The sequence below is a fragment of the Littorina saxatilis genome, linkage group LG12 (genome assembly GCF_037325665.1).
Source record: "Littorina saxatilis isolate snail1 linkage group LG12, US_GU_Lsax_2.0, whole genome shotgun sequence".
Lineage (NCBI taxonomy): Eukaryota > Metazoa > Mollusca > Gastropoda > Littorinimorpha > Littorinidae > Littorina > Littorina saxatilis.
The window spans coordinates 55,078,830-55,088,555 of NC_090256.1; the positions used below are offsets into that span (position 1 = coordinate 55,078,830).

The 9,726-nt window shown below is 41.2% G+C and overlaps 1 protein-coding gene across 1 annotated transcript; it reads left to right on the forward strand.

Annotated features, from left to right (window-relative positions):
- The first annotated feature begins 43 nt into the window (after window positions 1–43).
- Window positions 44–9,414, forward strand: LOC138982279 (nitric oxide-associated protein 1-like). The gene is made up of 8 exons (XM_070355525.1): window positions 44–1,233; window positions 1,577–1,705; window positions 2,164–2,331; window positions 2,799–3,037; window positions 4,586–4,717; window positions 5,951–6,067; window positions 8,002–8,119; window positions 8,352–9,414. The coding sequence occupies exons 1-8, from the start codon at window positions 120–122 to the stop codon at window positions 8,525–8,527; spliced, it is 2,193 nt and encodes a 730-aa protein (XP_070211626.1). The 5' UTR covers window positions 44–119; the 3' UTR covers window positions 8,528–9,414.
- The last annotated feature ends 312 nt before the right edge of the window (window positions 9,415–9,726 follow it).

The following is a 9,726-nucleotide window of genomic DNA, read 5'->3' on the forward strand; positions in this document are numbered from 1 at the left end:
CTACAGTGAACTCTGAAACAACGTGCTTCCGGTTGTTCCTCGCCTGTTGCCCTTGTAGTTTTTGTTTCTTTTCTGCTTAAAATATTCGACAAAGAATTCTGCTGGTCCCCGCGATCGGGATGTTGATTTTTAGTCGATGTGTTCTGAAGCACTTGCTGCGTTCTAGGGCGCTGTCATATAGACGGTATGTGCATTTACGCTTCCATGAACAGAGGTTTTGGGAGAGCTTGTCCGAAACAGTTCTGTGCAGACGACATTTTGTGACATCGTCCGCCTGCCTAAAACAGCCCGCAAGAGCCCAGGGAACCGATAGACTGTTCAAGAAAGAGGGGGCTAAGGAGCAGGATGTTGAGTCCAATGACAAAAGTGTCCCTGTCATCGTCAAACTTTTACGCCAAAAGCGGGAAAACCAAGATCAAAGTGAAGGCCAAACGCAGAGAATGTCAGTAGAAGAGTTACAGAAGTCACTTGAAGACATCAAATGGGACACAGATGCAAGTATCAAAAAGAAGCAAATAGAAGAATTAGAAAATCACGATGAAAGCAGTCAAGATGTTGATGCAGGTGATCTTAAGTTTGGGGATGTTTTATCAGAAATGCAGTCAATTGAGGACATCTATTTTGACGATGATATAAAAATTCACTTGCCTCACTCAGAGAAGAAGGCCAAGGGGAAGCACAAAGTGAAAGGAACACCAGATCCTTCAGTCCCAGCAAGTGATGTGCCATGCTCTGGCTGTGGCGCTACTCTGCACTGTCAGGACCCCATCTTACCAGGGTACCTGCCGAACGAAAAGTTCAAGTGCCTGACTCGTGAAGAAATGCGGACTAGCTTTTGTCAGAGGTGCTTTCTGATCAATGTCCATAACATGTTCCTGGACGTTCAAGTTTCAGCAGAAACCTACCCTCAAATCCTCAAAGAGATCAGGACTACCAGGGCTTTGGTTGTTGTTGTGATCGACCTGTTTGATATGAAGAACAGTGTCTTCAAAGATCTCTTCAAGTACATAGGGAGAAAACCCCTGTTCATTGTAGGAAACAAGGTTGACATCATTCCCCAAGACCGCCCTGGGTATCTGCAACGAACAAAAGAAGCGCTGCTGGACGTGTGCGAGTCTGCTGGTCTGAATCCGGCAGATAGGAATGTCCTGCATGTGTGCATGGTCAGTGCCAAAACAGGCTATGGCATTGAGAACCTCATCACCAAACTCATGACAGCATGGAAACTGGAGGGTATGCATGATCATTTTATTGCTAATAACTTACCTTTGGGCGTGTGTGTATGTAAAATGTTTAATTCCCTGGTGTTCAATTGCAGAAAAAAAAGTTTTTAATTTACCAGGCACTCATGATCATACGCACATGATGTAGTGCCAGAAAGCAAAACAAGCCTAAAGTCTGATGTGCTTAAAGATAACATGGGGAAAATCTATAAGTGCAAGCAATGGATTGATTAATGCAATCTAACTATCGGTTTTATCACCAGATTCCAAGCTTTTGTAATACTGATGAATGATCAGTTTATTGTTGTTCAAGTACGTGATTTGGATTCTTGGATCATTGCTTTGTGTTTCAGGTCATGTGTATGTGGTGGGGAGTACCAACGTGGGCAAGTCAACCTTGTTTAATGCTCTTCTCATGTCAGACTACTGCAAGGCTGTCGCCCGAGGCTTCATCAACAGAGCAACTGTCTCAGTGTGGCCAGGTACGTCTTGCATCACGTGGAATACACCTAAACTCACGCAATGTAAAATTTAATCTTACCATCATTAAGAGGAATTTATGTTTGGATTATATTTGTGTGTTGTCTTCCTTGTCCCCTCATTCCACGCACCAACCACTGTGTTCTCCTTTGTTTTCTCTCTCGATCTCTCTCCTTTTGCTTTTCTTTCTTCGTTAATAGGAGAAGTGCCGCCGGATGTTGAAAAGGCAAGAAATTGTTGGAAAGAATACAATCAGAATACAATCACAGACAAGATGTAAGGGATTCGCAAGTAATTGTGATGTGGTTTTTGTGTGCTTGTGTGTTCTCTTTGGTGCTTTGTTCAAATTTTGGTTATTGTTTCTTTCTTCTTCTTTTTCTCTTGTTTTATTATTTTGTTTTTGTATCTGCTCTATATCTACCAGGTAACTTATTTTGTTCTCTTTCTTTGTGGCTATTAGGAACAACATTGAACCTGCTGAAGTTTCCTATCATGAATCCTGCTTCTTGGAGATTGATGTTACGTGCAAAGCGGTTGGCCAAAGATGAAACCAGGTTTAGGGATGAAGAAGCCGTACGCAAATCAAGACTCTCGGACAAGGGCAGCTTTAGGGCTGCCATTTTGACAGGTCGGGAGACACACAGATTTTGTTCACTTTGAGGGTGTGTGTGTGTTTGTAAATTGGGTAGCACTAGCAGTGTTCTTCTCAGACCCTGGTCTTGGTCACTGACACATACCTTTTTTTTATCTGACACATTGTTTTGACCCCTTAGTTGCTGAGCGACCAATTGATTTTTTTGACTTATCGTACTGAAGACAGGAAAACAATAAAAAAAAAATTGAAACAAGGACATTTTTACCAGTACATGTTTTCAATCCAGGTCTGATTGACTTATTGTCCTCTGAGCCTGCAGCGGGAACAACACTGGTGTCGATGTTAACTTGTTTTTGTGAGCAGTATATGTTTGGGCTCATTTGATCAAAGATAAAACCAGGTCTAGGGATGAAGAGGCCATATATATACTTAGACGAAGAAGAGAATGCTGTATCCAGCAAGGTAAGAATCATGATAGTTGTTTGTTTTGTATCCTGCAGGCCACTTAGGGCTAACAGATTTCCGCAGTGCCCAAAAGATAGCAGAAGACGAAGCTGAGGCAGAACGCTACACCTCGGGGCAGCAAGTGGTCAGTTTTGCCCAGGCCACGGACGGGTCAGTGGAGGAAATCTCCGGTCAGCACAGACTGGGCAGTGGTCCCAAGGGTCCAGGGTATCAGCCGGAGAGATTCAACATGCACTGGTGTCACGATACTCCCGGCGTGGTCAACCCAGAACAGGTGACTGACCACTGCATGGCTGTCATGCAGTTTCTTTGCACAGAGAAAACGTGTGGATAGACTTTCTATTCAAGGATTGTTTACAATCACATATGACCATCCATCTATATGCAGCAGAACATGTTACAAAGAGTAACTTGAGACTGGTTTTTTTTTATCTTAATTGGCTCACATTGGTGTGCATGACATACACAGATGTAGTGTTTTGTGAATGAGTTAAAACTGTGAAAACCACATAAGGAATCAGAATGCATGTTGTCTTTTGGCAGTATTCTGTAGTCATTGAGTCTTCTTTTTGTAGTATCTTAATAATAATAATAATGGAAACTTATAGAGCGCTTACCTAAAAGCTCCAAGCGCTTTACAATGACATTATTATACAAATGTACAAAACCAAAATACAAGCATTAAGACACAAAAAGAACAGGAGTACAAAAGCAAATTCATCGTTTAAATCCATGCAGTCACAAACAAACACACGCGTGCGCATGCACATACGCGTGCGCATACACACACACATGCTATCACCACACACGTGCACAGATACACATTCACACACGCACACACACACACACATGCATACAGACAGGCACACACACATACATACAAACACACACACATACACATACACTCACACATGAATACTAATATACCTACACAAATCTGCATACATGGCGTACACACGAAAATCGCAAATATAATCACAAAACCAAGCTCGTGCTTATATACATATCCATTTATCTAACTAGATAAACCGATATTATGTAGTTTGCACAAGGAAAAAAGAAAAAGTCGCAGCACACGATTTCCAGATCACTGGCTGCTGCAGGGGTCACCGGACAGTTTGAAAGTTACTTGTTAGTCTAGAAAATGCTGTGTGAACAGGTGCGTTTTCAGATTTGATCTAAAAGAAGAATAGGATGGACTATGTCTGACAGAATAAGGAAGGGAGTTCCATGTTTTAACAGCAGCGAATGAAAATGCGCGTTGTCCATGTACTTTTCTTTTTTTTGTTGGAATTCGGAACATTCGAGTGTCAGCGGCAGAGCGCAGTGATGTGGAAGGGACGTACAGGTTTACGAGTTCAGACAGATATGAAGGTGCAGAACCAGTGATGATTTTAAAACAGAGACACGAGCTTTTGTACTTAATTCTTTGATTGACCGGAAGCCAGTGCAGATATTTCAAAAGGGGAGTACAAGGTTGCTTCTTGGAGGATTTACAAATTAATCTTGCAGCTGAATGTTGAACCCTTTAATCTTACTTAATACATGTTTTTAAAAAGCTCAGAAAATCTACACAATCCAAAACAGATGTTTTTTAACAATTAATTGAGCTTTATCATTGGATTGTAGTTTTCAAGTAGGCAGACAGTATACGTACCACTTTAAAAAAAAATAGGAAGTTGATGTCAGTAACCTTTGCTGTGTAAACTGTATATACTCAATATATAATAATAATAATAATAATAATAAATGAGCATTTATATAGCGCATATATGTTGCGCATGTTTTGTAATGATTGTTTCTATAAATGATAATGTTGCAGGTTATTAACCTCTTAGAACCAGAGGAGTTGGCGACTGTGCTGCCCAGAAGCTTGGTACAGCCGCAGTGTGTGGTTGTCAAACCGGGCCAGGTCTTGTTCGTCACAGGCATGGGGCGCATTGATTTTGTTGAGGTAACGGCACACTGACGCTGTTGTTGATGTCTGTATAACCGGGCTGGGTTGTGCGTGCGTATGAGTGTGTGTGTGTGTTTCACCGTGTGTGTTTCACTGTGTGTGTGTTTCACTGTGTGTGTGTCTTTTCTAGTCTGTATGAATGTATTTATACATGCGTTTGTGTGTGTTTGAGTGTGTGTGCATTTGCATATTTGCATACGTAAAGTACGCTCATGGGTACATTTATATGCATGAGTGCTTGTGTTTTGTTTAACAGCAGTAACAGTGTAGTCTTGGGGCAGTATTATCCTTCCTCATCAAGCAGGACCAGAGGATCGATGTACAATGGTTAGCTTCGCCTTCACACATCTTGCTTATTTTTTTCAAAGTATGAAAATGCACTTGAAGCTAAGAATCCCATACATATGTCAAAAAAGAAGTCTTCTTATTCTTCTCGTTTGTCTAGCTTGTCACACTTGGAGATGTGGACTGGGTGGCCAGGTGGTAACGCACTTGCGCTCGGAAGCGAGAGGTTGCCAGTTCGACCCTGGGTCAGGGCGTTAGCAATTTTCTCCCCCCTTTCCTAACCTAGGTGGTGGGTTCAAGTGCTAGTCTTTCGGATGAGACGAAAAACCGAGGTCCCTTCGTGTACACTACATTGGGGTGTGCACGTTAAAGATCCCACGATTGACAAAAGGGTCTTTCCTGGCAAAATTGTATAGGCATAGATAAAAATATCCACCAAAATACCCGTGTGACTTGGAATAATAGGCCGTGAAAAGTAGGATATGCGCCGAAATGGCTGCGATCTGCTGGCCGATGTGAATGCGTGATGTATTGTGTAAAAACATTCCATCTCACACGGCATAAATAAATCCCTGCGCCTTGAATATGTGCGCGATATAAATTGCATAAAATTTTTTTAAAATTAAAAAATAAATAAATCCCTGCGCTTAGAACTGTACCCACGGAATACGCGCGATATAAGCCTCATATTGATTGATTGATTGATTGAGATAAGTTTTCAAGATATGGGCCAAAGAAGTTAGATTCCAATTCTTAAAGTCGAACCTGCCCTGGCGACCATGCACTTCCAGTATAAGTGTGTGTGACGTGTGACATATGTGCCAGTGTTTCTGGGCAGTGGGATGTTTGCCAAATGGCGAACCTTTCCATAACTTAAAAGCTCAGTCATTTGGGTGTTCGTTTTAGACAGGTTTGACTGTATCATCCTGTTGTTTGTGTGTGCAGGGCAACAAGTCAATTTACCTGACAGCCCACGTGGCACAGCCAGTCAAGCTGCACGTCAAGGACAAAGAGGAGGCTGATGAGTTCTACTGTGATAACCTGGGTACTTCAACCCTTGGGGTGAGCACATAAAAGTTTCTAGTTTTGTTCCAATTCAGATGATTTAAGCTAGAGGGACACAATCCAGCCTACAGTTATGTGCCCCAAGATGCATGGTTATTCCCCCTGCCATATGCTACCTGCAAAGTGGATGTTAGACTCTTCTAAAGGAGGACAACTGTATTTTTCTTTCTCTGGCCATTGAAAAAAAAGGCGTGTCAGTCTGACTCAAGAATATCTTGCCATGGGCTTTGGGTACTTGTGGGGACGTAAAAAACGCTTTATTTGTTTAGTCGAGTCTGGCTTGTGTTCTCTTTAGGCACCTGTTTTTTGTTTTATGTTTTCCTTTTTTCTTGCTTATTGTCAGGATGCACAAGTGTATCAGTTGATTTAACAATATCTTGATACATAAGGTGAGACATGTTTGCAAGTCAATATAGATATGATAATTTGAAGGACTAAGCATAGAATAGGTGTGTTTAAACTGTGATATACCCCCCGCGGGTTAGGGGGAAGAATTTACCCGATGCTCCCCAGCATGTCGTAAGAGGCGACTAATGGATTCTGTTTCTCTTTTTACCCTTGTTAAGTGTTTCTTGTATAGAATATAGTCAATTTTTGTAAAGATTTTAGTCAAGCAGTATGTAAGAAATGTTAAGTCCTTTGTACTGGAAACTTGCATTCTCCCAGGAAGGTAATACATTGTACTACGTTGCAAGCCCCTGGAGCACATTTTTGATTAGTGCTTTTGTGAACAAGAAACAATTGACAAGTGGCTCTATCCCATCTCCCCAACGTTTTGCCTATTGTGATTTTTTTGTCGATTTTTTATTCGGCTCTTCCGTTTTTGTCTGGTCGATTTTGAGGGTACACTTACTTGAGCGGCGGTCACAAGATCCCTGTAAAAGAAATATTTAATTCAAAAGGTGATCCTGAAGGTTAAGTGAACGGCCTTCTTTGGCATATACAGTTTTAATTAAATGACACAGGAATTAAGGCTTTAATTTGGGTTTGAAATTTGTTGCAATAATTTTTTGGCCAACTTTAGTATTCTGTTTATCCTACATACTGTACTTACGTGTATTTTACTGAACATTTCCTGCAGTCGAGGCAGCTAAATTGAAGACGCTTGTTTTGGAACCTCGATCTCTTCTAAAGCCTCGTGCAATCTATTACGTCAAAGTAAAGAAACGTCACTCTGAAAGTGTGGCGTGACATGTTAGTTCTAAAACTTCATCGAGGGTAATTATCGAGCGCAATTTTTTTTTTCTATAATGACGTTTGTCTTGGTGACTTTGGCATCATAAGCAGTGGAAAAACAGGTCCCTGCCAGACTTGCTTGACATGACCTCATTTACATGATATACACACGTGTGATTTGAACGATTATTATCTCACGAGTGTCTCTCTCACGTATGTAGGATAAATGATTGCAGTGGGTGTGCTGAAGGGGCATAATTGTCCATTCTTTGTTTTGTGATCATGCACATTCTGAACATCATTGTTGAGTACAGCAGTCTGTTTCCAGCAGGTTAGGTGTGAAAGTGATATGGATCATACAGACTGCAACAGCTGTTTTATGCAAACTGGCTGTACATGTAGTTTAGGGACGAACGATTCTGTCTGCCTCGCTGTCTGTCTTGGGGAGTTAATGTGTGTGAGTGTGTATGTGTGCGTGCATGCATGCGTCTGTGCATGCGTTTGTGTGTGTGTGTGTGTGTGTGTGTGACTGTGTGTGTGTGTGACATTGTTTGTGTGTATTTCTACACATGTCAGTTGGTGTGTGTGTCTGTCTGTGCTCGCCTTTTTATCTGTCTGTCTGAAGTTTCTCAAGAAATTACGTCAGTTTCAAACAATCTCAGTTTAGTTCTGTTTCATCAAGTTCTATGTTTGTGGACAAACCAGTTTCATTGTACTAAGTCGTTTTAAATATCTATTATTCTGTGCAACTTTAGGTGCCTCTTGGAGATGCTGAGCGGCTGTCCAAGATCCCGTCCCTGGTGGGTAGAGAGTTCCAGATCACCGGTGTGGACTGGGACACTGCTGCCGCAGACATTCAGCTGTCTTCAATAGGTGAGAGTATTGGTTACAGCTAGAGTGGTTCCCCTCTTTTCCTCTCTCTCTGTCTCTCTCTCTCTCTCTCTCTCTCTCTCTCTCTCTCTCTCTCTCTCTCTCTCTCTCTCTCTCTCTCTCTCTCTCTCTCTCTCTCTCTCTCTCTCTCTCTCTCTCTCTCTCTCTCTCTGTCTGTCTGTCTCTGTTCTTCTTACACCAGTAATCTGTAATCAAAATGTCTGCATGTTGACAGGCTGGGTGGCCGTGACTGCTGGACGAGGGATGGCAGTGACAGTCAGGGCATATACGCCAGGAGGGAGAGGAGTGCACTTGCGATCCCCCGCACTCCTTCCCAGCTACGCATACTTCAGAGGCAAACGAAGGGGGAAGACGCCATACTATCGCGTGCAAACCCCCAAGCTGTTCTAGTCTGCTGCTCAATGTGCAACTGTGTCAGTGATAGCTTCTGCTGAGGATAGCAAAGTGTAGATCTTTTAGAACTGAAATTTCAGTATAAACTGAGAACACGAACAGAGTCTGTTTTACCTTGATAATTCTCTTTCCGATGTGGTTATCTCAGTGTTTAATTGGTCAGTGCCCTGCACATGAAATAAGTTTATGCGAAGGACATCAATGTAAATTTGATGGTTTTTTGTTGTAGTTTGTTATGAAACACGACTGGAAAAAAGGATTTGTGGTGTGCGTCTATGTTTGTGTGTGCATGAGCAGCAAAACATGTTTTTTTCTGATTCTTTGTTTGTTTTGCCAACACAAACACACACACACACACACACACACAAAACACACACACACACACACACACACACACACACACACACACACACACACACACACACACACACACACACACACACAATCAGGCTTAAGTTTCTTATAAAACAATACTTTGAATGAACATTTAAGTATGTTGTTTGCAGGAGAATTTCTGTTGATTAAGAGTTCTAATTACTAGTCCCACACGCTTTCTGTTTTTGGTATGAGTTTGCATGTGTATATGTGTGTGCATTTGTTTGTGTGTGTGTGTATGGGTGTGTGCTTGCTTGTGTGTGTGTGTGCACATGTAGGAGTATGTTAAATTTGTACCAAATGTTATGTTTGCATGAATATTTAAGATTTGTATTCATCTTTTTTAGCATGTTCATATAATGTTCACAATTGGAAATGTGTATGTGAACATGTCTTTTTGTTCATCCGTGATATGTGCTCTTGTTGTTGATGAATTGGTAACAATACACATACATTTAAACATGATTATTCAATCTTTCCAAAAGAAAAATAAAAGTTCTTAAAAACAATTTCAAGTTTTGATATATGACTTTATTTTGTTTAGCTAACTATAAGTTTCAACAAAAATAAATCACTTATTTAAGGGAAAACATTTGGGTGTAGCAATATTTTACACTTTTACAACACATGTATAAAGCAAAAATCAAGACTTTGCAATGAAAGAATTGAAACTATTTTGATGAACAATGCCGAAACACTACGATCACCTCGGGAAGCGAAGTGCAATCAAACAGGATTGAAAATGTTAGGGCTAATTTCTTAGCCCTATAAAAACTGTTATGCAAACCCGAAGGTTTCCATGAACATACAGACAATCGGAA